This window comes from Mauremys reevesii, linkage group 13, assembly GCF_016161935.1.
Source record: "Mauremys reevesii isolate NIE-2019 linkage group 13, ASM1616193v1, whole genome shotgun sequence".
Lineage (NCBI taxonomy): Eukaryota > Metazoa > Chordata > Testudines > Geoemydidae > Mauremys > Mauremys reevesii.
The window spans coordinates 14,175,057-14,200,988 of record NC_052635.1 but is presented as its reverse complement, the minus strand read 5'-3'; the positions used below and the strand labels follow the sequence as shown (position 1 = coordinate 14,200,988).

Below are 25,932 nucleotides of genomic sequence, written 5' to 3'. Positions count from 1 at the left end.
CTAGTGCCTAGCCAGGGCTTTTTGGAGCGCCCCTTTCACATCCTTGTTCCTCAGACTATAGATGATGGGGTTGAGCATGGGGATGATGATGCCATAGAGCACGGGCAATGCCCGGTCCTGCTCCTGCGAGTAGGTGGAGTTGGGGCGGAGGTAGGTGAAGAGGATGGTGCCAAAGTAGAGGCTGACCACGGTCAGGTGGGAGGCACAGGTGGAGAAGGCCTTGAGGCGCCCTTCCCTCGTGCGGATCCTGAGGACGGCCATAGCGATGTGCACATAGGACACCAGGGTCCCCAGCAAGGAGCTGAAGACGATAGCACCTCCCACAACAACGGTGACAGCCTGGTTGGCCCGGGTGTCAGAGCAGGAGAGCTGGAAGAGTGGGGGGATGTCGCAGAAGAAGTGGCGGAGGACGTTGCCCCGGCAGAAGGACAGGATGGACATCAGGGATGAGTGCACGGCCGAGTTGGTCAAGCCCATGACCCAGGCAGCTGCAGCCAGCAGGGCACACACCCGCTGGCTCATGAACATGCCATAGTGTAGTGGGTGACAGATGGCCACGTAGCGGTCATAGGCCATGACCCCCAGAATCAGGCATTCAATCCCCCCAAAGGAGATGAAGAAGAACATCTGGGAGAGGCAACCAGCCCACGAGATGGACTTGTCCCCCGACAGGTAATTGGCCAGCATCTTGGGCACGGTGGAGCTGGTGTAGCCGATGTCCACCACGGAGAGGTTTCCCAGGAAGAAGTACATGGGCGTGTGGAGCCGGGAGTCCAGACTCACCAGCAGTAAGATGAGTACATTGCCCATCAGGGCCACCAAGTAGATGGCTGTGAAGACCCCAAAGAGGACAAGCTCCTCCGCTGGGTTGCTGGAGAGACCAAGGAGGATGAATTCGGTCACTGAGGTGTTGTTCTCACTCCCCATCGGCTCCAGGGGGTCCATCCCCTGCAGGCAAAGGAAGGTCAGTGATGTGAGAGACATTTACCCTCCTTGTGAGCGGAACTGTAAAGAGTGAGGGAAAGTCCCTGCACCCTCAAAGCAACCTACATTAACAGAGTTCTAACTATACCCCTCCTTCCCTGTGGAATTAATAGAAGGTTAAGGGCTGTTTCGCGGCGTTTGCCGTGGCAGTGACCAGGGGGAGGTCTCTGGGTCCCATTCCTGCCCCTCTTTTAACACTGGCTAGTGCTGGACGGTGACTGGGCTCTGTTAGCACCTTGGCCCATTTACTCCACCTACATTCACACAACAGGAGCCACCAGCCAGGGAGCTGGCGGGGCCCTTAGGAGACTCAGCCTGGATTTCCAGCGCTGCCACACAGTGACTCAGAGCCAGACCTGCAGGGATGTTTAAAGGCCAGATTGCAAAGGCATTAGGGCTTCTAAGGGGATTTTCAAACCACCTAGATGCCTGCACCCTTGAAAGCAAAAGGAGTTAGGCACCTAGATGTGTTTGAAAATCTCACCAGGCACCGAAACACTGTAACAAACCTGGCCTCCTGTGCCCAGTTAGGACTGGTTAAAAAAAAATTGGCAAAGCTTTTTTCTGTGAACATAAATGTCATTTTGTCCAAACTAAACAGATTCCTGGCCCTGGAACGGTTCCAACAAAAACTGTCACTGGGAACATTTCTCCGCTCCCTTGTTAATACCAGTCATACTTTGAGTCAGTAACTGCATCCTAAGTAGGGCACATGTTATTCAACACCAGCTGGTTCCGTGTCTCAGTACCAATACTAAATCCCAACACAGCAATATTTTATAAATTGGTTGCCATGCATTCAGCAGGTTATCTGGAAACCAGCTTCTATAAGGAACAACTGGATCTATGTCAGCTACTGGTGTATCACAGAGCAATGCAACCAATGGAACAGAGAAGCTAGCCGCTCCTGTCTCCTGCCCAGCAAAGCTTACCCCAGAGGCTAACAACCAGCAGCCAGGATAACATATAACATGGGTGGACGGTACTATGTAGTAACTAATCACAAGAAATTGATATATAAAGGCCTCATTTCTAATGTCACTCCTCCAAATTTCTGTTTTACTTCTCATACACTTAGCACTGTGGGACACACTGTACTAATGCCTATCCCAGTATTTCAAAACACTCAGCCTACTCCTAATGATGATACAGGTAATAATTGTAATTGCCTGGTAGGAGTGTGTTGTTATCTGCATCACCAAAGTAAAAGGGCCAGACTAAAACACCAGATTGGAAAAATAATTTATGCTTGGATAAAGGTGGTGTCATATGTACACATACATACTATGCATACATACCCATATGTACCACACATCAGAACAGACATACTGGGTCAGAACAAAGGTCCATCTAGCCCAGTATCCTGTTTTCCAACAGTGCCAATGCCCAGGGGCAGCTCCAGGCCCCAGCATGCCAAGCGCGTGCTTGAGGCGGCATGCCGCGTGGGGCACTCTGCCGGTCGCTGGGAGGCCGGCAAGCGGATCCGGTGGACCTCCTGCAGGCCCGTCTGCGGGAGGTCCACTGGAGCCGCGGGATCGGTGACCGGCAGAGCGCCCCCCGCAGCGTGCCGCCGTGCTTGGGGCAGCGAAATGGCTAGAGCCGCCCCTGCCAATGCCCCAGAGGGAATGAACAGAACAGGCAATCATCAAGTGACCCATCCCCTGCCTCCCACTCCAAGTTTCTAGCAAACTAAGGCTAGGAATGCCATCCCTGCCCACCCTGGCTAATAGCCATTGATGGACCTATCCTACATGAATTTATCTAGTTCTTTTCTGAACCCTGTTCTAGTCTTGGCCTTCACAACATCCTCTGGCAAAGAGTTCCACAGACTGACTGTGCGTTGTGTGAAGAAATACTGCCTTTTGTTTGTTTTAAACCTGCTACCTATTAATTTCATTTGGTGACCCCTAGTTCTTGTGTTATGAGAAGGAGTAAATAACACTTCCTTATTTACTTTCCCCACACTAGTCATGATTTTATAGACCCCTATCATATCCCCCCTTAGTCATCTCTTTTCCACACTGAAAAGTCCCAGTCTTATTAAATGGTCCTCATATGGAAGCTGTATTTATATACATATATATGCCATATCCATATTATCCATATATATTCATTATCTGGGTGCCCCCAAGGCTCACTCATAAAACCCCGCTCCTCAGTCATGAGCCGGGGACCTAACATTCCCAGGCCCACCATAAGAAACTAAAAACAATTGAAAAATAATATCTGTCCATCAGTCATAAAAGGAAATGTAAAAACTAAGGGACAGATGGAGTATAAATGTATAGATGGTAAAGTAAGGTAACCATATAACAGTGTTTACCTTACAGCAAGCACAGGAACAGAATAAAACATTGGAAACAGCTGAAAACATCTGCAAAAAAGACACGTGCCATCCCGTTAGAAATATTGGTGGTCAATAGCAGGCTTCTGGTAGCTCCCCTGTGCCTGAAGAATGGGAACAGAATGGAAAAAGGTGGCCCTAGCAAAATTAAAAAATGAAACAGGGGCCACTGCAGTGCAACCACAACCGTATGAAAAAACAGGTCCTGGTTAAACTTAAACCGAGACCTAGACTGGTGCCTGTCAGAACGGGACAAGTAAGTGCCCAGTAGGGAGAAGTAGCAAACAATACAGTCACTGGATTGGGAACTCAGATGAAGGAAAAAATGAAACAGTTCACAGAGCACATTAGGAGACAGAAGCTGTGACTCAATCTCAGGGGAGTGAATAAAAAAGAATTTCAAAGTGAAAACCCCAAATGGAGCAGGTTAACACCTAGAATGATGCATTAACGCCTGGAGGTGCCCCCAAACGGTTAACTGCAGCATGTACGGGCACTCCCGCAATCCACTTGGCAAGCAGACAAAAGCAACAAACACTGGGGGAACAAATTCAGATAATGACCCCCACTCTCCTCTCCAAGCCAGGATAAAAACCAGGGGTGGTTTAACCCCTGGAGCCACACGCTCCTCGCTCAGAGATCAAAACAGAACCTTCTTTCTCAAAAATTTTTACCTACCAGTTAAGTTTTCTTTTATATCCTTTCTCAGTTTGCTAAACTGGCTGCTGCTGCCGGTACTTTAAGATACCTTGATAGAGTTAATCTCTCTTGGCTCAGGTCTCCCTACCTTCCTAGGTTGTTCTTCACCCTCTCCCCTCTTTATCCCCCGTCTCTGCTCTCTCCCTCTCGTTCTCTTTGTTTTAAAAGTTAAAAGTTACGTTTTTACAGTGGGCGGGGTCACCAGTGTTGTCAGTTGTTGGCTCCATGTGTATGTTTTTTCTGTGTGCTGCACTGCTCACAAACCCCACAAAACTTGGGTTAGTAGTGCAGGCACCCGGCCTGCTTTATTGTCGAGGAAGCACGGTAATAGCACCTGGCAGACTCTATGAGGATACTAAGACATGTAGCCTGTGACAATAGATGCAGCTCAGAGGGCGGCGGGACTTTTCACTGTCCCCTAGGCCAGCCAAAGACATTGCCTGTGAGATCCCTCGTTATTCACCAACACAAACGAGTTATGTATTGCCTGACATAGCTAGTTACTGCCTCTTTGACGTGGTCAGTTACCACCCTTTACCTTGTACATGGTGGGTGGATCAAAACATTTGTATTCATTATGCTTCCATCCTGCCCTTATCGCTAAGAGGGGGTCTGTGTACTCTTGGATGAGTGTTTGTACCCATACTTGGTACCAGGGTGTTCTGCTATCACTCTTCTGACTGCGCTTGCATGAGTGTCCTGTGCCTAGCACTTCTCAGGAATGTGTGTTTCTGCAATACCAGCCCTGCTCTTGCCAGGTCCTGTGAGCCTGTGTAACCCACACACCTCCTGAGTGCGGTGTTCTGTCCCATCTAGTGGCTCTGAGTCCACTTAGAGAGAGAGAAAACGAGTCTGCTCTCCAGAACCAGCTCTAGGCATCAGCAAAGCAAGCACGTGCTAGGGGCAGCACAATTCCAGGAGCAGCATTCCAGCCATTCTTTTTTTTGGCTTGGGCAATTGCGCTCCCGGAGCTTGGGGCGGCAAAAAACCTAAAGCCGGCCCCGCTGCTCTCCAGCCTTAGCTAACAACCAGGTGGCTTTTAGCTCATGCACTAAGGTCCCAGGTTCAACCCCTGACTTCTGCTCTCAGCCTGTCTCTTGCTGACTTTGCTTTATATTAGCAGGGTTTGACCCACTACTTTAGTTCAGGCCTCATGCAGGGCCTTTGATACAAGGCCTCATGTTTCAGGCTTGCTTTCTGCTACACCTGGGATGCTTGATTCCCACCCCCCAGGGGCGGCTCTACGAATTCCACCGCCCCAAGCAGGGCGGCGCGCTGCGCTGCTCACGCTGCCGGGCGCCGGTGCCGCGCCTCCGCGGGACCTCCCGCAGACGTGCCGCTGGTCCCGCGCCTTCGGCGGACCTTCCGCAGGCATGCCTGCGGAAGGTCCACACGAGCCGTGGGACCAGCGCACCCGCCGCAGTCATGCCTGCGGGAGGTCCGGTCGTCCCGCGGCTCCGTTGGACCTCCCGCAGGCATGACTGTGGAAGGTCCGCCGGACCCGCCTGCCACCCTCCAGTTAAAATGCCACCCCACGCGCGCGCTTGGCACGCTGGGGTCTGGAGCCGGCCCTGCCACCCCCTCTACTCTAACCTACAAAATCCCATTCCCCTCCCAAAGCTATGGGGAGAACCCAAGAGTCCTGGTTCTTATTCCCGTCTCCCCTCCCCTGCTCTAACCCACTAGCATCTAGTGATTAGAGCAGGGGGTCTGGGAGCCAGGACTCTTGGGTTCTCTCTCGGCTCTGGGAGGGGAGGTATGACAAGGAACAATCGCTCCCTCACTCCTCCTCAAGGATTCAGTGACACTGGAAGAGCTGTACCAGGATGGAGCCTGAGGCTGGAATAACACCGGCCATGAGCCCTGGGCTGCCCCCACCCACAGCTCTGCTGGTGCCCCTCAGTCCTGACTGGCAGCCCCAGCTGCTCCGGCCTGGCAGCTGGTGTGAAACTGGCTCCATGGACACATTGTGTAACCAGCTGGGACAGGAGCCCGCTGGGTGGCTGCAGTGTCCAGATCCCGGGCCTGTTCTGGTGCAGCAGAGAGCTGGGGGTTACCGGACTAGCCGCGGTGAGTGGGCTGGATGACCCAGGGGTTAGATGGGCAGCGGGGGGAGGAGGCCTCAGGGTGCGATGGGGGGGCAGGGAATACCGGGTTAGAGGGGCCGATGAGCCAGCCTGGTACGTACCTTCCTAGAGCAGGAAATCGCTCTGAGCTACGAGCTTGCAATCCTCAGCCCATCTGCTGCAAGAATGGCCTTCTTGTCACCTGGCACCTGCCTCACTGTCTCCCTCCAGAGCTTGTCTGCCATCCTGTCCTGATGAGAGCTTTGGGCAGCAAGCGCCTCCCTGCCCCTCTCCCACCAACAGCCCGGCCCCCGCTCTGTGCCCAGTGAAAGGCACAGCCCAGCTGGGGTGCGCTGAGATTGGCAGATATTGCAGAGCTGTCTCCCGGGGAATCGTCCTTTGTCACCGTGGGCCAGCCCAGGGGGACCAATTTGCCTCGTACAACCGGCATCCTTGGCCGAGGAGGAGAGACACAGGATCAACGCCCGTTTGAAACCAAACCAGAGCCAAGCCAGAGAGAACCGCAGGGTTTCACTCTCAGGTCCTCAGTTTACCGGTGGTGTGTCTCAGGAACCTCTGGGCCAAGTGACTCCAAATTTGCCCCCCTTACCCTAGCACAGACATCAAGGAGACATGGCACATTTCAAAACAACATGATAGAGCGTGTGGATTTTAGAGCTCCTAGAAAACGCAGCCTAACAGACTACATCTACATTAGCACTTTTGTTGGCAACACTTTTGTTGGTTTGGGGTGTGAAAACACACACACACACCCCTGACCAACATAAGTTTCACGGACTAAAGCGTCAGTGTGGACAGCACTATGTGGGTGGGAGAATTCTCTGGAGCGATGGGCAAACATCTCCGATCCGGCAGGAGACCGATTGGTCACCTTTGCTGGATGTGAACTATCGGGACATATTTCCAGTACGCGGAGAGAATGCCTTAACCAGCAGAGGCTGTACGTGGTACGATACCGTTCACACCTGGTGTGGCACTGGCTTGCCTTGCAGATCATTGCTCGCAGAACCAGGGCACGGGATGATTTTTGTGGCTAGTGATTTGGGGCACTGCAGTTGCTGGGTGTCCACACTGAGCCACGTTAAAGAGGTCTGGTTTTGCAGGTGCGGGGGCTCGGCCCTTTATGTAAGCCAGAGCTCTTAAAGGGGCGCATGCCGGGCTCCCAAAATCCCCCGTCCCTTTTGAAAATGGCAGGCCTTTCTGGGTTCTACACTCTGTTGGATTGGCTTCAAAACCCGCCCCAGGCTTTCCCAGCACTCAGCAGCACCGGGTCTCAGCCGCATCCTCAAAACCCACTCAGCGGGGGATGCTTGGACATTGTCCTGCTGAAAGGGGCCCAAAGGAACCACAAGCAAAGACGCACACAAAACACACATGCTTTATTTCAGCGGCAACATCCATTGAAGGAACGGGCTCAAAGAACAGACATCCATGAGCTGGGCGCTCAGAGGGCCACCAAGCTGCAGTCCGACCTCCTGTCTAGCCCAGGCTGCTAAATTCCACCCAGCTCCCCCAGGAATGGGCATTTGGCTAAAGCATCTTCCCGAAAGGCCCCGGGGTGTTTGTTCCATGGGTCAATCGCAGCCTTGCCAGCCTCAGCCCTGGAGGAAGGGGTGACCTGAGGGGCTGGTGCAGCACTGCCCATGGGCTGTAGCCCTGGAGAGCAGGAGGGAGTTCAGCTCTGTAACACGACGCTGCGGGATGGGTAACCGGCAGCGGGGAATTAAACCCACCACCCCTGATGCGAAGACCATGAGCCTGTACTGGCTGCGCTAAAGGCCCCCGAGAGGGGAAAGGCCCCGTGTCCCCAGACCTCCGAGGCAGCCAGTCCCCACCCTGGGGCCGGATGAGAGCCAGCACCCGCTAGAGAGGAAAGGTCCCGTCTGTCTCCAGCCCCATGAGCCAGCAGTCCCCATCCTGGGGCCAGATGGGAGCCAGCGCCCCCTAGAAGTGAAAGCCCCATGTCCCCAGCCCTCTGAGACAGCCAGTCCCTGCCCTAGATGGGAAAGGCCCCATGTCCTATTCCCCACCCCCCTGATCCAGCCAGTCCCTGCCCTGGGACCGGATGGGAGCTGATGCTCCCTAGAGGGGACAGGCCGTTTGGGGTCAGTCTCTACAGGGCATGGCCCCTGGAGCCCCCACTCAGCCCTGCCTCCCCCTCAGGCCCAGACAGCAATGGTGGCCATGACGGTGAAGCCCAGGGCGATGAAGGAGAACTTGGCCAAGGGCGGCTCGTGGGAGCTCAGCTCGTGGGGCAGGATCTCCAAGAAGGTGATGTACAGGAAGGTGCCGGCCGACACCCCCTCCACCAGGGCCATGGCCAGCCCGCCGGCCTCCCCGCCTGAGAGCGAGAGCCCGATGCCAATGGCCATGCCACAGGGGGACATGAGGGCGAAGATGCCCAGGTAGAGCAGCCTCCAGCGGGGCCGGGTGCCGCTCTGCACCAGCTGCAGCCCCAGGCTGAAGGCGATCACACCCTTGTGGGCCAGCACGGCCAGACAGAGCTGGAGGGCCCCCGCCTCGCCCTGCTGCACTCCCACCGCCAGCCCCTCGAAGAGTGAGTGCAGCGAAAGCGTGATGAAGAGCACCAGGGCCCGGAAAGAGCCAGGTGAGGGGCCGCCAGGTTCCGGGACCCCGTGGGAGTGCGGGATGGAGGGGACGCTGGGCGCCGTGGCCCCGTGGGAGTGCGGGACGGAGGGGACACTGGGGGCTGAGCAAGCAGGGTCCTTGCCCGGGGCCCCGTGGGATGGTGGAGCCACGTGGCAGCAGTGCAGCACCAGGCTCTCGGTGAGGAAGACGAGGAAGAAGCCGAGGGAGATGACGAGCTCCGCAAAGGGGTAATCCAGCTGTAGGGAGAGGGATGGGGAGGTGGAGAGAGAGACATGGTTTGTTTCAGAGGGACTCGCATGCAGCCACCCAGCCCGACCTTCCCCACTTCCACCTGCAGTCTAAGGAGCGGGTCCCAATTTAGGAGGACGGAGTCTAGTGGTTAGTGTGCGGGGGGAGGGCTGGGAGCCAGGACTCCTGGGTTCTCTCCCCAACTCTGGGAGGGGAGTGGGGTCTAGTGTGTGAGAGCGGGGGTGGGCCTGGGAGTCAGGAGTCCTGACTTCTCTTCCCATAACTGGGAGTGGAGATTTGACAAGAGCCAGTCGCTCCCCCTGCCCTTGGCTCTGCTCTCACAGCTCTTTCCCCACAGCAGCCCTCTTCCCGCCTCTCTGCAGTGGGGTACTTCCAGCCGAGAGGTGTTGGGGACACTCACCTCAGCCACACAGGCACTGGCCCTAGACGAGTCGTTGTGTGTCCCAGTCAGGTTCTGCCCAGCGGCAGCCTGTGGGGAAACAAGGGGAGTCAGATACTGCGCTGGGGGGCAGGTGGTGCACTGACCCCATATACACCTGGAGGGGTGTCCCTGCACCCCCTGCTGAAGGGGACAGGCCCTGCTCCGTGTGTGTGTCCCTGCACCCCCCTGCTGGAGGGGACAGGCCCTGCTCCGTGTGTGAGTCCCTGCTCTGTGTGCACCACCCTGCTGGAGGGGACAGGCCCTGCTCTGTGTGTGTGTCCCTGCACCCCCCTGCTGGAGGGGACAGGCCCTGCTCTGTGTGCACCCCCCTGCTGGAGGGGACAGGCCCTGCTCCGTGTGTGAGTCCCTGCACCCCCCTGCTGGAGGGGACAGGCCCTGCTCTGTGTGCACCCCCCTGCTGGAGGGGACAAGCCCTGCTCCATGTGTGAGTCCCTGCTCTGTGTGCACCACCCTGCTGGAGGGGACAAGCCCTGCTCCATGTGTGTGTCCCTGCTGGAGGGGACAGGCCCTGCTCCATGTGTGTCCTTGCACCCCCTGCTGGAGGGGACAGGCCCTGCTCCGTGTGTGTGTCCCTGCACCCCCCTGGCTGGAGGGGACAGGCCCTGCTCCGTGTGTGTCCCTGCACCCCCCTGCTGGAGGGGACAGGCCCTGCTCTGTGTGCACCCCCCTGCTGGAGGGGACAGGCCCTGCTCCGTGTGTAAGTCCCTGCTCTGTGTGCACCACCCTGCTGGAGGGGACAGGCCCTGCTCTGTGTGCACCACCCTGCTGGAGGGGACAGGCCCTGCTCCGTGTGTGAGTCCCTGCTCTGTGTGCACCACCCTGCTGGAGGGGACAGGCCCTGCTCCGTGTGTGTCCCTGCACCCCCTGCTGGAGGGGACAGGCCCTGCTCCCTGTGTGTGTCCCTGCTGGAGGGGACAGGCCCTGCTCCGTGTGTGTCCCTGCACCCCTGGCTGGAGGGGACAGGCCCTGCTCCGTGTGTGTCCCTGCACCCCCTGCTGGAGGGGACAGGCCCTGCTCCCTGTGTGTGTCCCTGCTGGAGGGGACAGGCCCTGCTCCGTGTGTGTCCCTGCACCCTCGGCTGGAGGGGACAGGCCCTGCTCCGTGTGTGTGTCCCTGCACCCCCAGCTGGAGGGGACAGGCCCTGCTCTGTGTGCACCACCCTGCTGGAGCAAGGGGGCCCCATGCATCCCTGTGCCATCTCACCTGCTGCAACCGCTTGCCCAGCTCCCCCTGGATGTCTGTCAGCGCATCGGCCGCTGTGTGCATGAGGCAGGCACCCAGGAAGACTCCTGCTGCGAAGCAGCCGATGAAGCTCAGGATGCGCCGGTGCCGCCCTGTGGGAGGAGAGGGCCGAGGTGAAGCCAAGGCCATGGGGCAGGGCGGAGCACGGGGATCCCAGCCTGGGAGGTGGGTCTCGAAATGGGGAACCACACAGCCTGGGGCAGGGAGAGAGCCAGAGGCGGGGACAGCAGGCACAGAGCCCTGGACTGGCACCAGGAACACCTGGGTTCCAATTCTGGCTCAGGATGTTGGGTGAGCTTGGTAAGTCACTTGGCCTCCCTGTGCCTCAGTTTCCCCATCTGTACAATGGGGCTACTGAGACTGACCTCCTTAGCAAAGTGTTTTAAGATCTGCTGACAGAACAAGGGTGATTAATGAACTGGCAAGAGGGTGGAGTGAAAGCCACACAGCTCGCCAGGAAGGAAGAGCTGGGCACAGATTGGAAGAACAAGGGTGAAGTAATTGCTAAGAAAGAAAGTGGGACAGAGCTGGACAGACACAGCCTCAGTTTCCCTCAGGGGGTCCAGAGCCCTGAGTGTGGCTGTTTCTTTTGCCCCACGGGGAGGCAGTGATGGGGCTGGGGCAGGGTGGAGGTATCATTCCTGCCTGCAGCAGTCCCATTGCTTTATTTACTAAGGGGTTTTCCCCTGCCCCTGAAACCAGAAGCCTGCAGGGGATAGGGGAGGGGAAGCATTAGACAGGCAGATACACGGACAGAGAACAAGAGTGAGGAGCAGCAAGAGATAGATAGATAGATAGATAGATAGATAGATAGATGAGCAGAGGGGTGTCTATGGGGATAGGTAGGTAGATGGATGAACAGAGGGGTGTCTATGGGGATAGATAATAGAGGAGTAGAGGGGTGTCTATGGGGATAGGTAGGTAGATGGATGAACAGAGGGGTGTCTATGGGGATAGATAATAGAGGAGTAGAGGGGTGTCTATGGGGATAGGTAGGTAGATGGATGAACAGAGGGGTGTCTATAGAGATAGATGATAGAGGAGCAGAAGGGTGCATATGGGGATACCCAGCCCGCCCACCCCTGCGGTGTGGATGCGAAGCCACTGTCCCACTCCCCACCCCCCAGCCCCTCTTCACCTTTAGCCGCTTTGATTTGGAACCACTTGACCTGGGCCGGGATGAGGCCACAGACAAGGGTGATGAACAGCAGAGCCACCAGGCAGCCGATCTTCACAGCCAGGAGTGGCTCCATCTGTGCGGGCGCCAGGAGGGCCGGGCCGGGGCGGGCCAGGCGATACAGCTGGGCCTTACCCTGGGCTCACACCCTACAGCCCCTCCTCCACAATGCCCTGCTAGCCCGTCCTCTCCTGTCCCCCCTCACCTAACCTGTCCCAGGCTAGGGAGACCCCCACCACGGATGACCCTAACCCTAATCCTAGGCAGCCCAAGCCGGCCTCGAGCCCTCAGCCAAACCCAGGCCTGGCCGGAGACCCTTCCAAGCCCCAGGAATCAGTGGGAGATGCTGTGCCACACAGGCTGTGTCAGGCGGTCCCCGGTTCCCTGGCCATCCTCCTCTCCACCTTCCTTCCCGTCTCTACCTCACTCCATCTGCCCCTCTGCCTTCCACTTCTCCTTCCTTCCCTCCTTCTCCCTCCCTTTCACTGCATCTCTGCTGCTTCTCGCTCCCTCTCCTGCTCTGCTCCTGCCACCTTCCCCAGTGCCTCCCAGATCCGGAGTGAATAATCACCTCCCAGGAGCCGGGAGAAGGGAGCCACCCCCTTCTTCCCCCCGCCCCTCCTTCAGTCTTAATTGCACCACCATTAAATAATTTATTGGGTAAACATTTCCCAAGAGCACTTTTCCCCACCACATGCCCAGTCACCGGCTGCAATCCTAGCAGCTTAGGTGCGCTGGTATGGAGCACCCATCCCTCCCTAATACCCAGCGGGCCCTGGCCTGGGAGGATTTTCCAGCTGTCAAGGGGTTTGGTGCCAGGCTGGATGGTGCCAGATCAGCATCTCCCAGGCCCCAAGCAGGGTGAGGATGGAGAGACCTCAAACATACAGCCCCCCCAGGCCTGGTCAGCCCTCCACCTCAGCCAGGTGCCTGGCCCAGATTCACAGGAGTGCCAGCCGCGCCTCTGACCGTGCCCCCTTTTCATGTGCTGGGCGCTAGGCCCCCAAGGACAGCCCGTCGGATCCAGCACCCATTTCTCGCCCTGGCTGCCCAGCAGGCCCTCGGGAGAGACGCCACCAGCAGGGACCTGCAGTGGCAAAGGCCAGCCTGGCAAACTAAGCCACCGCCTCTTACTCACCCGCAACCTGGGCTGAAAGGGCCTAAAGTCAGTGTTACCTGGGAGGTGCTGGCTGCCCTGCTGCTCCCAAACCCAGCCTCCCCGTCTCTGCCCCAGCCCTGGGCAGCCAGAGCCTCGGATCCCAGCTGGCTCCCACCTCCCAGCCCCATGCCCGGTAGCTGCCCAGCAGGCTCCACGGGGGCTCTGCTGCTGAGGTCCTTTGTCCTCCGGTGACATGGGGACAGTTCTAGGCAGTGCATTGCTGTCTGTGTGACGCTTCTCCCCTTCTCCCTGCAGGAGAAATTCAACCCTTCACACACAGTCTCCACGGTGAGTGGGGAAAACGAGTCATGCGCATCCCAGACTAATATCACCATATTGCCTCCATTGCTGCAGGACACCTCGAGCTTCGTTACTGGCCAGGCAATGCTGGAAGGTTTGGTCACAAACGGGGCCAGATGAGAATCTCCTAGAAGGAAGAGGCTGCATGCCCTGTTCCCAGCCTCTGACCCCCGCACTGGGGGCAGACAGGAGCCAGCGTCCCGGCCCCATCTTCCATTCCCCACCCCACTAAGCCAGCTGGTCCCCACGCCCTGTGTGTGGGTCCCAGCCAGCGCCCCTTACTAGGGATTAGCTAAGCTCCTCTGATGGTATCAGCACCTCGCTGCAGCTTGGCTCCTGAAACACACCCCAGGCCTTCACCCGCAGTTTATTCTCCATGGAGTATTTCCCAACACCACCACCAGCAGCCCATGTAACCCTCAGTGTCCCCTGGCAGCCAGCGCTGGCCCCATGGTCCCAGTATGGCACTAGGTAGGGGGCACTGCGGTGCAAGGAGTGGGGTGGGGACTCAGTAGGGGGTGCTCTCCCCTAGCAGGCAATGCTGGCAGGGAGCAGAGTGGGAGCCCGCAGGGTGGGGGCCCTGCAGGAGAGACTGTCCCATAAGGAGCAGGATGGGGGGCCCACAGCAGGCGCTATCCCTCGGAGCGGGGGGGGGGGGTCTGCAGGAAGCAGGGTGCAGGGCCGCAGGCAGCGCTGTCCCACAGGGAGCTGGACCCACACAGAGCCCAGCCTCCCCCACCCCCACCCCCTTTCAGCCCTGTGGTCGCATGCCACGCCTATGCACACAGCTGGGTCATGCCCAGGGGCTCCCTGGAACCAGCTGAGCCCGTTCCCCCGCCCAAGCTATTGCAATGGCAGCAAGCGGTAATTCCCCCGAGCCTAGCACATGTGGGGCCTGCTCACCGCCCACGCAGCGGGAGGGCTGGCTGCCCACAAGGGGAAAGGACACAGCGACGGAACAGAACCAGGAGTCCTGGCTCCCAGCCCCCACTGCTCTAACCACCAGCCCCCACTCCCCGCCCAGAACTGGGGAGAGAACCCAGGAGTCCTGACTCCCAGACTGCTGCACATCGAACCCTGCGCAGTAACGGATGCCGAAGCTGGTGGACTGTTTCAGACTCTCTTTATTGGACCCAACCTGAGTGCCGAGGAGCCACCAGCTGCAGAAGGGAACCCAGGAGTCCTGTTGGCTCCCCAATGCTCATTGGGAACAGCATCTGCAGTGCTGCAGGCGACGGGGGCCATCAGAAGACTCCACACACACACACCACTGCCAATCCACTAGGGCGCTTCCTTCTGCCATCCACACATCAGTGCCCAGGAGGGTCGGGCGACGGATCGCAGCGGGACCTCGGGGGCTCAGCATCTGCCCCCTGGGATGGGCTGGAGGGTTACTCCCCCGGAACGGCCTCCCCAGGGGGCATCGTCACGGGCAGCCGATCCCCCCAGTGGCTCAGCCGGGCACAGTGATACAGATCCCTGTGAGGAGAGGGCATGGTGAGGGTTCCGGCCCCACAAGCCAGCAAGTTCCAGCTCCGGATGGGAGCCGGCACCCCTTAGAGGGGAAAGGCCCCTGTACCCCATCCCCCACCCCGAGCCAGCCAGTCCCCACCCTGGGGCCAGATGGGAGCCGGCGCCCCCTAGAGGGGACAAGCCCCTGTACCCCATTCCCCACCCCCCTGAGCCAGCCAGTCCCCGCCCTGGGGCCAGATGGGAGCCGGTGCCCCCTAGAAGGGAAAGGCTCCATACCTCATTCCCCACCCCCCTGAGCCAGCCAGTCCCCGCCCTGGGGCCAGATGGGAGCCAGCGCCCCCTAGAGGGGAAAGGCCCCATACCTCATTCCCCACACACACACCCCTGAGCCAGCCAGTCCCCGCCCTGGGGCCAGATGGGAGCCGGCGCCCCCTAGAGGGGAAAGGCCCCATACCTCATTCCCCACACACACCCCCCCGAGCCAGCCAGTCCCCGCCCTGGGGCCAGATGGGAGCCGGCGCCCCCTAGAGGGGACAGGCCCCTGTACTCCATTCCTCACCCCCTTGAGCCAGCCAGTCCCTATCCTGGGGCCAGATGGGAGCTAGCGCCCTGAGGAGGGGAAATGCCCCATATCCCACTCCCTGCCCCCCTGAGCCAGCCAGGCCCCGGGCCCCATCCCCGTCCTCCCCCTGCCCCCCCAGCCAGCCAGGCCCCATCCCTGGGCCGATAGCAGACTGATACCTGCCGTGCCGGCGCGCGGTGATCACGGCGTGCTGCAGGCTCCCGTCAGCACAGCACAGGTGGCAGTGGACATGCCGGGCACGGCCCAGGACAGCCTGGGTGATGCGGGGCCAGGGCTCCTCGCTTGCCCCCGGTCCCCGGCACAGGATCAGGAAGGAGAACAACTCCTCCTTCAGCTCTGGGTTCTGCAACGACATGCGGGCAGGAGGTGAGCCGGGGGGTCTCCCCCAGCCCCTCCACCGTAGGGCTGGCCCCGGCCTGTTCCCCACCCTTGCAGCCAGGCAATCCCCGCCCTGGGGCCAATCCCACCGCAGGTTCCCATACGCCCTGCTGTCCGGTGGGAGGGGCACAGTTCCCCATACGCCCCACTGCCCGCTGGGGGGGGGGCACAGCTCCCCATACACCCGCTGCCCAGTGGAGGGGGGGGGCACAGCTCCCCATACGCCCCGCTGCCCGGTGGGAGGGGGGCACAGCTCCCCATACGCCCTGCTGCCCGGTGGGAGGGGGGCACAGCTCCCCATATGCCCCACTGCCCGGCGGGGGGGGGCACAGCTCCCCATACGCCCCACTGCCCAGTGGGAGGGGCACAGCTCCGCATATGCCCTGCTGCCCGGCAGTGGGGGAGGAGGGAGGATAGCTCCCCATATACCCTGCTGCCCGGCGGGAGGGGCACAGCTCCCCATATGCCCCGCTGCCCGGCAGGAGGGGCACTCACCCAGCGGAAGGGGAGGGGTTGGTAGGCCTGGAGGTAATTGCAGGGCAGGGGCTGCTTGGGGTTCAGCCGTGGGCAGGGCAGGTGGTGCGGGCACTAGGGGACAGAAACCAATGTTAGAGCATCCCACGTCCCCCACCAGCCCACCGTCTGGGCATCTGGCTGGCCTCGGCCCACCCAGCCCAAACTCCACCCACCGAACCTCGACCCTCCCCCCCCCCTCCCCCAACCCCTCCACATGGCCTCAGCCTGTCCGGCCAACCCCCTCCAGCCACCCTGCAGGCCTCAGCCCGCTCCCTCCACCCCACCAATACTCACTGGGGCGAAGACGTGAGCCTCCCGTGGGTCATGCACCACCTTGTCTCCCCCCTGTTGGCCAACGGGAGAGGAGTTAGAGCCCAAAGGGAACCAGCTACATACACCCCCTGTTCCCTCTGCACTGCCGGCCCGGACGCCTGGGTCCTGTTCCATCCCGGACTCTGCCCCTGGGATTCCTGGGGGGCAGAGCTCTGCACTGCCGGCCCGGACGCCTGGGTCCTGTTCCATCCCGGACTCTGCCCCTGGGATCCCTGGGGGGCAGAGCTCTGCACTGCCGGCCCGGACGCCTGGGTCCCGTTCCATCCCAGGCCCTCCCCCTGGGGTACCTGGGGGGCACAGCTCTGCACTGCCGGCCCGGACGCCTGGGTCCCGTTCCATCCCAGACCCTCCCCCTGGGGTACCTGGGGGGCACAGCTCTGCACTGCCGGCCCGGACGCCTGGGTCCCGTTCCATCCCAGACCCTCCCCCTGGGGTACCTGGGGGGCACAGCTCTGAACTGCTGGCCTGAACGTCTGGGTCTCGTTCCATCCCAGATCCTCCCCCTGGGATCTCTGGGGGCAGAGCTCTGCACTGCCGGCCTGGACGTCTGGGTCCCGTTCCATCCCGGACCCTCCCCCTGGGGTACCTGGGGGGCACAGCTCTGCACTGCCGACCTGGACGCCTGGGTCCCGTTCCATCCCGGACCCTCCCCCTGGGGTACCTGGGGGGCACAGCTCTGCACTGCCGGCCTGGACGCCTGGGTCTCGTTCCGTCCCGGTCCCTCCCCCTGGGGTACCTGGACGGGGGAGCTCTGCACTGCCAGCCCAGATGCCTGGGTCCCATTTCCCCTCCCAATCCTTTCCCATGGGGGCCCCCCAGCACTTTGTGTTACTGTCCCAGCCACCTGGGTCCCATTGTCTACCCGTTCTCCCCTCCCACAGGGGCTGGGAGCCTGCCAAAGCTGCTGGGGGTGGGGAAAGGGGATTGCAGGGGGGCTCCCACCATGGCCCCAGGGAAGGAGCAGGGTCCCCTTACCCCCAGGACGATCTCTCGCGCCTCCATGAGCATCTGGTGACCCTCTTTGGTCCCGTTCTCCACCAGCACCTGGAGGGGATTGGGTGTTAGAGGGGCTGATTTTAGGGGGAGGAGAAGAGACTAGGCATGGGGGGGACGAGCTGGGGGACAGAGAGGGAGCCCGTGCGGTGGGGAAGGAGCTGGGAGTGGGGAAGGGGACTACAGGCTGGGGGCCGAGAGGCTGATCCGGGGGAGGAGGGGACTCTGGGAGTGGGGGCAGAGGACCAATCTGGGGGCGGGAGATGCTGGGGCGGGGGTGGAGGCAGATCCGGGGAGGAGGGGACTCTGGGAGTGGGGGCAGAGGGACCAATCTGGGGGACGGGAGGGAGATGCGGGGGGGCAGATCCGGGGGAGGGGAGGGGGACTCTGGGAGTGGGGGCAGAGAGGCAGGGGATCACTCACCAGGAAGCCGTCTGTTTTCCGCCACAGCGTCTCTATGGTCTCCCTGCGCTCAGCCAGGCTGGGCAGCTCATTCAGGGAGAAGGCTGAGACCACCAGGTCAAACTTCACCTGCAAGTGCCCCGGGAGGGAGACACGGGATGTGGACGGGTGGGGGAGATCAAACAATGGCCCCCTGGCTGGGGTGGGGCAGATCCCCAAAGATCTCCCTCCCCCACTGGGGAATGCCCCAGCATCCAGCCTCTCTGACCCGCCCCCTCTTCCTCATGCTGCTGCTGTCCCCCCACCCCAGAGCCAGTCGCATTCTGGTGCTGCCTCCCCAAGAGAACCGCAAAGCAATGTGGGATGGCACCAGGTGAGCAGCACTGGCAAGCCAGAATCTAACCACACTGATGCCCCCACCCCCAGGCTTCCCTGCAAAGCACTGGACCCCCTCCCCCCGCAGCGCTCCCCCCTAGACCCAACTGCCCCTTTATCTCCCCCTCTCTGCCATCCCTACAGACAGGGCCCTTTACCTTGGGCGAGACGGGGAGGAACTGCCGGAAATAGACGCCTGGGAAGAGTGGGGCCTGCGGGGACTCAGAGCCACCTGGAGCAGGGAGGCACAGACAGACAGACATCAGGGCAGGGGTCACAGAGAGGGAGACAGACAGGACAGAAGACAATGGAATGAGCGATGAAAGAAGGGCCTGGCAGCCCGGACTCCTGGGTTCTCTCCCCAGCTCTGGGGTGGCAGAGGGGTGGAGTGTGTGTGTGGGGTGCTAGGAGCCAGGACTCCTGGGTTCTCTCCCTGGCTCTGGGAGAGAAGTGGGGTCTACTGGTTAGAGGGGGGAGGGGTTGGGAGCCCGGACTCCTGAGTTCTTTCCCAGCTCTGGGGTGGCAGAGGGGTGGAATGGAGTGGCGTGTTGGGGTGCTAGGAGCCAGAACTCCTGGGTTCTCTCCCTGGCTCTGGGAGGGAAGTGGGGTCTAGTGGTTAGAGTGGGGAGGGGTTGGGAGCCCGGACTCCTGGGTTCTCTCCCCAGCTCTGGGGTGGCAGAGGGGTGGAGTGTGTGTGGGGGGTGCTAGGAGCCAGGACTCCTGGGTTCTCTCCCTGGCTCTGGGAGAGAAGTGGGGTCTACTGGTTAGAGGGGGGAGGGGTTGGGAGCCCGGACTCCTGAGTTCTTTCCCAGCTCTGGGGTGGCAGAGGGGTGGAGTGGAGTGGCGTGTTGGGGTGCTGGGAGCCAGGACTCCTGGGTTCTTTCCCAGCTCTGGGGTGGCAGAGGGGTAGAGTGGAGTGGCGTGTTGGGAGCCAGGACTCCTGGGTTCTTTCCCAGCTCTGGGGTGGCAGAGGGGTAGAGTGGAGTGGCGTGTTGGGAGCCAGGACTCCTGGGTTCTTTCCCAGCTCTGGGGTGGCAGAGGGGTCTTGCTGTTAGAAGTGGGGCCCTACCAGCGCTGGCTGGGCACTCAGCAGCACCCTTGGAGGCCTCACCTTGCAGCAGCCGCTCGGCGAGGGCCAGCATGGGGGCGGAGCTGTCGACACACAGGTACTCACGCAGGGTCTGGCCCCAGGCACCATGCGCTGCCCTGCACAGAGAGGGGGGAGCGTGAGACACCAGCAGCGATCCCAGCACCACAGGAAATATCTCCCCCACAGGGCAGAGACTCACCAGCTGACGGAGCCCGTCCCAGAGCCGAAATCCAGCAGGGTGCGAGGGGCAAAGTCCGGAACCCGCTTCTGGATCTAGGGGGCAGAGCAAAGAGAAACCGCATCAGCCCCAGCACAGCCCCGCATAGAGGACAGGCGGAGGGTGGCACTACTTCCCTTCAGAGAGTGGAGGCTAGTGGTTAGAGCGGGGGGGGCTGGGAGCCAGGACTCCTGCACAATGTTCCCTCTAGTTTTTTACATCCATGTACGGAATTAATTTTATTACGTACACCAGTATGGCGCTGAGGTGTGACACACCCCCTTCATACTGGTGCACACAACATAATTCATTGGCGGGGGTGGGGCCGAGGGGTTCGAAGTGTGGGAAGGGGAAGAGGGTTGGGAGGTGAGGGCTCTGGGATGGGGCTGAGGGGTGCGGGGTGCTGGAGGGGGCTCAGAGCTGGGGAAGGGGGTTAGGGTGCGGGCTCTGGGGTGTGCCTGGGGATGAGGGGTGCAGGGTGCTGGAGGGGGCTCAGAGCTGGGGAAGGGGGTTAGGGTGCGGGCTCTGGGGTGAGGCCGGGGATGAGGGGTGCAGGGTGCTGGAGGGGGCTCAGAGCTGGGGAAGGGGGTTAGGGTGTGGGCTTTGGGGTGAGCCCGGAGATGAGGGGTTTGGGATGCTGGCTGCCCGTTGGGCTACGGCAGGGAGAGAGGACTCCCTCCATCCTTCTCTTGCCGCAGCAGGTCGAGGCCGGGGGAGAGGTGCTTCTCCTCGGCTGTGGCAGCTCCGGCGGGGCTGGACTGGGCTGGGCCAAGGGAGAGGCTCCTCTCTCCCGTCCGGGGCAGGTCCATGCTGTGGCCATCGGGGAGAGGCGCCTCTCCCCAAGCGTAGACCTGCCATGGGAGAGGCACCTCTCCCCACAATTGCCCTGAACCCCTGCGCGAGGCTTAACAGGCAGCTGCGCGGCCATGCAGCTTAGAGGGAATTTAGCTCCTGGGTTCTCTCCCCAGCTCTGGGAGGGGAGTGGGGTCTAATGGTTAGAGCAGGGGGGGCTGGGAGCCGGGACTCCTGGGTTCTCTCCCCAGCTCTGGGAGGGGAGTGGGGTCTAGTGCTTAGCACTGTGTCTCACCTCATGGAAGGCTCTGGACACAGCCGCAAACCCCCCATCCAGCCGAGCTGCCATGTACACAAGACTCAGCTCGTCTGTATACCTGAGATGGAAAGAACACATAGAGCATGTCAGTTGGGGGCTCTGACCCCCAACACACACCCCTAAGCCAGTGCTGACCTCCTTTACTGCCTGCCAGAAACTGGGGCTGGTAAACAGATCTTGCGCCCCACCCCAGAACTGGCTGCACCTTAGCTCTGGTGAGTCATCCCCATGTGGCGTCGCCGTGCAGCTATTTTCCAGCTGCCCCACCCCAGAGCTGGCTGCACCTTAGCTCTGGTGAGTCATCCCCATGTGGCGTCGCCGTGCGGCTATTTCCCAGCTGCTCCACCCCAGAGCTGGCTGCATCTCAGTGCATCTCAGAGGCATTCCTGTGTGACCTCTTTCCCTGCCTGCCAAAATTTGGGGTTGGTAAACAGACGCTCCACCCCACCCCAGAACTGGCTGCATCTCAGGAGTGAGTGAGATGTCCCTGTGTGGCATTGCTGTGCGTCTATTCCCTGCCCCACCCCAGAGCTGGCTGCATCTCAGTATCGGCTGAGCCGTCCCTATGTGGCGTTGCTGTGCAACTGTTCCCCAGTTGCCCCACACAAGAACTGGCTGCATCTCAGCACTGCCGGTGACCCATTGCAACCCCGAGAGGGTGTCACCTCAGTGCCTCCCAGTGATAGGTGGTTTTTCGAAGCCGGTTTAGCACCCTTTTCTGCAGCTTCTCCTCCTCAGCGTCAGTCAGCGGGCTGGATGAGTCTGACAGAGAGAGACAGGGTTAAGCACAGAGACGGCTGGGGGAGACCAAGCAGAGAGAGAACACTGAGTGGGGAGAAGGCCCCCTCCAGGCCTCCACCCTGCAGCACTGTGGGGTACTGGAGCCAGCACTGACTGCATGGGGAGAGCCCCTTTACCCAGCTGGTTTCATAGAATCATAGAATATCAAGGTTGGAAGGGACATCAGGAGGTCACCTAGTCCAACTCTCTGTTCAAAGCAGGACCAATCCCCAGACAGATTTTTACCCCAGTTCCCTAAGTGGCCCCCTCAAGGATTGAACTCACAACCCTGGGTTTAGCAGGCCAATGCTCAAAGCACTGAGCTATCCCTCCCCATCCTGCCCCCCAGTCTGTGCTCACCTGCTGTGGGGAGCTGGACTTTCTCCCTCAGCTGCTGCTCCAGTTGCTGCCCTCTCCTCTGCAGCTCGCTGGCCTCCAGGGGACGCTTCCGGCTCCAGAGGTAGTTGGTCAGGGCCACCACCTGGTCCTTCAACCCATGCACGGTGGACTCTGGTGGGGGATGAATGAGATACGATGGGCCTAGTGAGAAGCTCGTTATGCTGAACAGAGCAGGGATCACCTGGTGCTGAGATGTACCCAGCTCTGAAGTCTGGCAGCTGGGTAACAGCCGCACATAACACCACATGGGGACGGCTCGCCCGGCACAGAGATGCAGTCAGCTCTGGGGCAGGGCAGCTGAGTAACAATAGAGCAAGGAGGGAGTACCCCTACTGAGCCCCTCACCCTGCTTCTTGCAGCACCAAGTCCCCTCACGCCCAGCGGTTACTTACGCTCCACCAGCAGCTGGGCAGCCTTCACCAGTTCGGCCGGGAGCCGGACACTCCTGAGATGCAGCACCCCTGGGTGCCGGCGGTGGGGGACATTGCCCAGAAAGTCGGAGGAATTGTCCACCTGGGAGACCCTTGGGATGATGGTGGCAAAGGCCTGAGCAGAGAGAGAGCCATCAGAAGAGCAGGGCAGCAAGCATCAGTCCATGCATCCCTATATGGCCTGCATGGGAAGGTCATATAGGGCTGTATGGCTCAGCCAGTGGGCATGAGGGTAGCAGGTCCATATGGGGGATATTGCCCAGCAGGATGCACAGCAGCAAGCTCTATATGATTATAGCCTGGTAGGCCAGTCAATATGGGGTTATATAGCCCAAGTGGGACCATGGCCCCAGGCTCCCATGGGTCTGGGTTGGTGGCAATGTCAGAAATGGGTGTATATGGTTTTACATAGCAATACAGTCACATTTAGACTAGGGAGCTGAAGGAGGAAGGCTGGTCATTACCTGGTCATATGGCATGGGGCAGGATGGGACATATGGAGTTACGTGGTGGGGGTGGAAAAGGGGGGCAGAGCTCCCTCATGCGTTAGCTCCACTGACCCGTCACCCTGCACTGACCGCATTGCATCGCGTTTGGGGATTGGTTTGGGTACTCCGGAGGAACCAATCCCTGTCCTGCACGCGCTGTCCATGCACGACTTACTCTCCATCTCAGCTTACAACCCAGGCTTATCTTATCCACTGTAAATGGCTCCCTGGGCGTTCCCCTTATCTCAGCCAGCACCAAGATTCTGCTCCCAGACCGCCTGACCTCCCTAATCCTGCCTCCAAATGGGGCCAACGTCCAACATCATCCACGTCCCATTACTCACGTCAGGCCAGGCCGACGCTGCACTCCTTTTGTTTGCCTTTCCCCCATTAGCTTACGTTTCACTGGCACTGTGTCCCCATCCTCCTGCGCCTTCCTTTTTAAGGTCTCTGCTCAGCAACGTGTTCCCAAGTCCACAGTCACTCTAATCATCTCCACCGCCATTAACCCCAAGCTCAAAGTACGAGGCAGGGGCTGCCCGCCCACCTCCTCGGGTCCAGCCCTGAACCCACACTGTACACTTGCTCTGCCTGTGAAGCATCCTGCTGTAATTTCACCTGGGCTTTTCTTTTAATCACCCCATGACAAACTGCTCCAAAACAGCACAATCTTTTGATCTGTCACCACTGGACATTTCAACGTGAACCAAAGCACAGGTCAAGGAAAATAACGTTCCCTGGCTCCATTCCAGGAGCAGCCCTCAACAGCCAACCCACAATACATGTTATCACCGGCATGGGCGGTTCCCACTTCACTAATGTCCCAATGTGGAGCCTGCTCCCCCAAAGCGAACCTGCACCCGAGCAATTCCATCTGCTACTCCAAGCAAGGCCAGGGCCAGCATGCATCAATTCAAGACAGCAAGTTTCCTTGCTCCATATCACTTAAGGCCGCTTTTACTTTGCATGCCATGCATTCCTTATACACTTCTCAGGGTACTATTATTAGAACACACTGACTTAATGTCTTGCCTATCTGAATACAATTACAACATCATTAATGAGCCCTTGGTTTTGCTTAATACATCGATATGGTACTTTTGCTTCAATTTTTTGTTAAAATTTTTGGTTATGCAAGGTATTACATGGTTTGGGGAGCTGGTCCACAGAGGGTTAATACAGCCCAAAGAAGAAGAGTCTTGTCCATTGTGGCTAGTTCTCTGAAAACATCCACTCAATGTGCAGCAGCAGTCAAAAAAGCTAACAGAATGTTGGGAATCATTAAGATAATAAGACAGAAAATATCATATTGCCTGTATATAAATCCACATCTTGAATACTGCGTGCAGATGTGGTCACCCTATCTCAAAAAAGATATACTGGAAATGGAAAAGATTCAGAAAAGGACAACAAAAATTATTAGGGGTATGGAATGGCTTCCGTATGAGGAGAGATTAATAAAACTGGGACTTTTCAGCCTGGAAAAGAGACGACTAAGGGGGGATATGATTGAGGTCTATAAATTCATGGACGATAGGTCCATCAATGGCTATTAGCCAGGATGGGCAGGGATGGTGTCCCTAGCCTTTGTTTGCCAGGGGCTGGGAATGGGCGACCAGGGATGGATCACTTGATGATTACCTGTTCTGTTCATTCCCTCTGGGGCACCTGGCATTGGCCACTATCACAAGACAGGATACTTGGCTAGATGGACCTTTGGTCTGACCCAGTATGTCCATTCTTGTGTTCTTATATGGTGTAATATAACTGGAGAGAGTCTGGTCCATATGGGGTTATTTGGCTGGGGAGCTGGTCTCTACAAGGCTTTAAGGTGAGTGTGGGGTGGTACAATTACCGACATTGTATTTCAGAAATAAGGAACTGTTTTCTTAGCAACCCCACCCCTTCGCCCAATATTATTGTTATCATTATTATTACTAATAATTCTACTATGCAGGATTTACCTACATTTGCCAGGGGTATCTTTTGCAGCACTCAGGAACATCTAATCTTGTTGTACAAAATAAGGGGCGTCCCTTGTAATAAGGGACTGTTGGCAACCCTAGTGGGGGGCTATATGATGGGGAGGGGAGCTGGTCCATATATGGTTATATTGCCACGAAAACAAAAGACCCATAAGAACACAAGACCCATATTGGGTCAGACCAATGGTCCCTCTAGCCCTGTAGTCTGTCTTCCGACAGTGGCCAATGCCAGGTGTGTCAGCAAGAATTAACAGAGCAGGGCAATCCATCACGTCATTCACCCCCCCCCCCCCCCGCCCGCCCTCTGGCAGTCGTAGGGAGTTATATGGCCTAAAGGGGTTTGGTCCAGACAGTGTTATATGGCTGGGGGGAGTCTGATCCATATGGGGTTATATGGCCATGGGTCTCTGGCCTGTACAGGGTTATATGGTTGGGAGAGAGTATACGGCCTGAGGGGCTGGTCCATACAAGGCTATATGGCCTGCAGTGAGGGGTTGGCTCTGGGATGAAGTACTGATAGGGTCATAGGGGCCTGGTCCACACAGGGTTATAAGGCCTGAGGGGAGGGGTGGTCCATATGGGGCTATATGGCCCAGGAAGTTGTAGAGCGTATGGCTAGTGGGAAGGGTCAGATCTCCTCAGAGGCCATAGGGCGGAGCTATATGTCCAGGGGGCGGGGCTGCTTCGGGGGGGGCGGTGCGCGGAGCTGGTCACGTGCTCTGCTTCCCCTCACACGCCGTGGGTGCCGGGTGCCGAAGCCGCCGCAGAGACAGGCTGCACGCGCCCTTTACGCAAATCCCCTCATGACTATTCACGAGGTCCCGGGCGCGGGACGTCACTCACCCGGAGCGAGGAGGGGCCGCCGCGAGGGCCCCAAAACCTCCGTACCCGCCTGGCCGCTGCGGGGGCCGCCATCTTGGAACACCCACGGCCCCGCCTCCAACGCACGGCGGCCGAACCGACTAGCCAATCGGAAGGCGAGAGGGCTGGCCGCGCCCGGGGACCAATCGCGGGCGGCTACGCAAATGAGAAAGCGGAACGCCTCGGCGGGAGCGGCGATTGGGCCAGCCCGCTATGAGTGGGCG

The 25,932-nt window shown here is 59.2% G+C and overlaps 3 protein-coding genes across 3 annotated transcripts; all 3 read right to left on the bottom strand.

The window, feature by feature from the left end:
* On the bottom strand, positions 1-4,121 carry LOC120380058 (olfactory receptor 1019-like). The gene is made up of 3 exons (XM_039497562.1): positions 4,007-4,121; positions 3,308-3,358; positions 1-948 (listed from the first exon to the last, which is right to left on the bottom strand). The coding sequence occupies exons 2-3, from the start codon at positions 3,356-3,358 to the stop codon at positions 1-3; spliced, it is 999 nt and encodes a 332-aa protein (XP_039353496.1). The 5' UTR covers positions 4,007-4,121.
* Positions 4,122-8,273: 4,152 nt separating this feature from the next.
* On the bottom strand, positions 8,274-11,910 carry LOC120381119 (zinc transporter ZIP2-like). The gene is made up of 4 exons (XM_039499215.1): positions 11,796-11,910; positions 10,619-10,749; positions 9,374-9,442; positions 8,274-8,960 (listed from the first exon to the last, which is right to left on the bottom strand). The coding sequence occupies exons 1-4, from the start codon at positions 11,908-11,910 to the stop codon at positions 8,274-8,276; spliced, it is 1,002 nt and encodes a 333-aa protein (XP_039355149.1).
* A 2,489-nt stretch (positions 11,911-14,399) lies between these two features.
* On the bottom strand, positions 14,400-25,762 carry METTL17 (methyltransferase like 17). Its single transcript, XM_039497275.1, has 14 exons — positions 25,691-25,762; positions 22,336-22,489; positions 21,905-22,054; positions 21,430-21,526; positions 20,741-20,822; positions 19,636-19,709; positions 19,458-19,552; positions 18,505-18,578; positions 17,993-18,100; positions 17,552-17,620; positions 16,538-16,588; positions 16,223-16,315; positions 15,508-15,692; positions 14,400-14,772 (listed from the first exon to the last, which is right to left on the bottom strand). Exons 1-14 carry the CDS (start codon positions 25,760-25,762, stop codon positions 14,685-14,687), a joined length of 1,392 nt encoding a protein of 463 aa, XP_039353209.1. The 3' UTR covers positions 14,400-14,684.
* Positions 25,763-25,932: the final 170 nt, after the last annotated feature.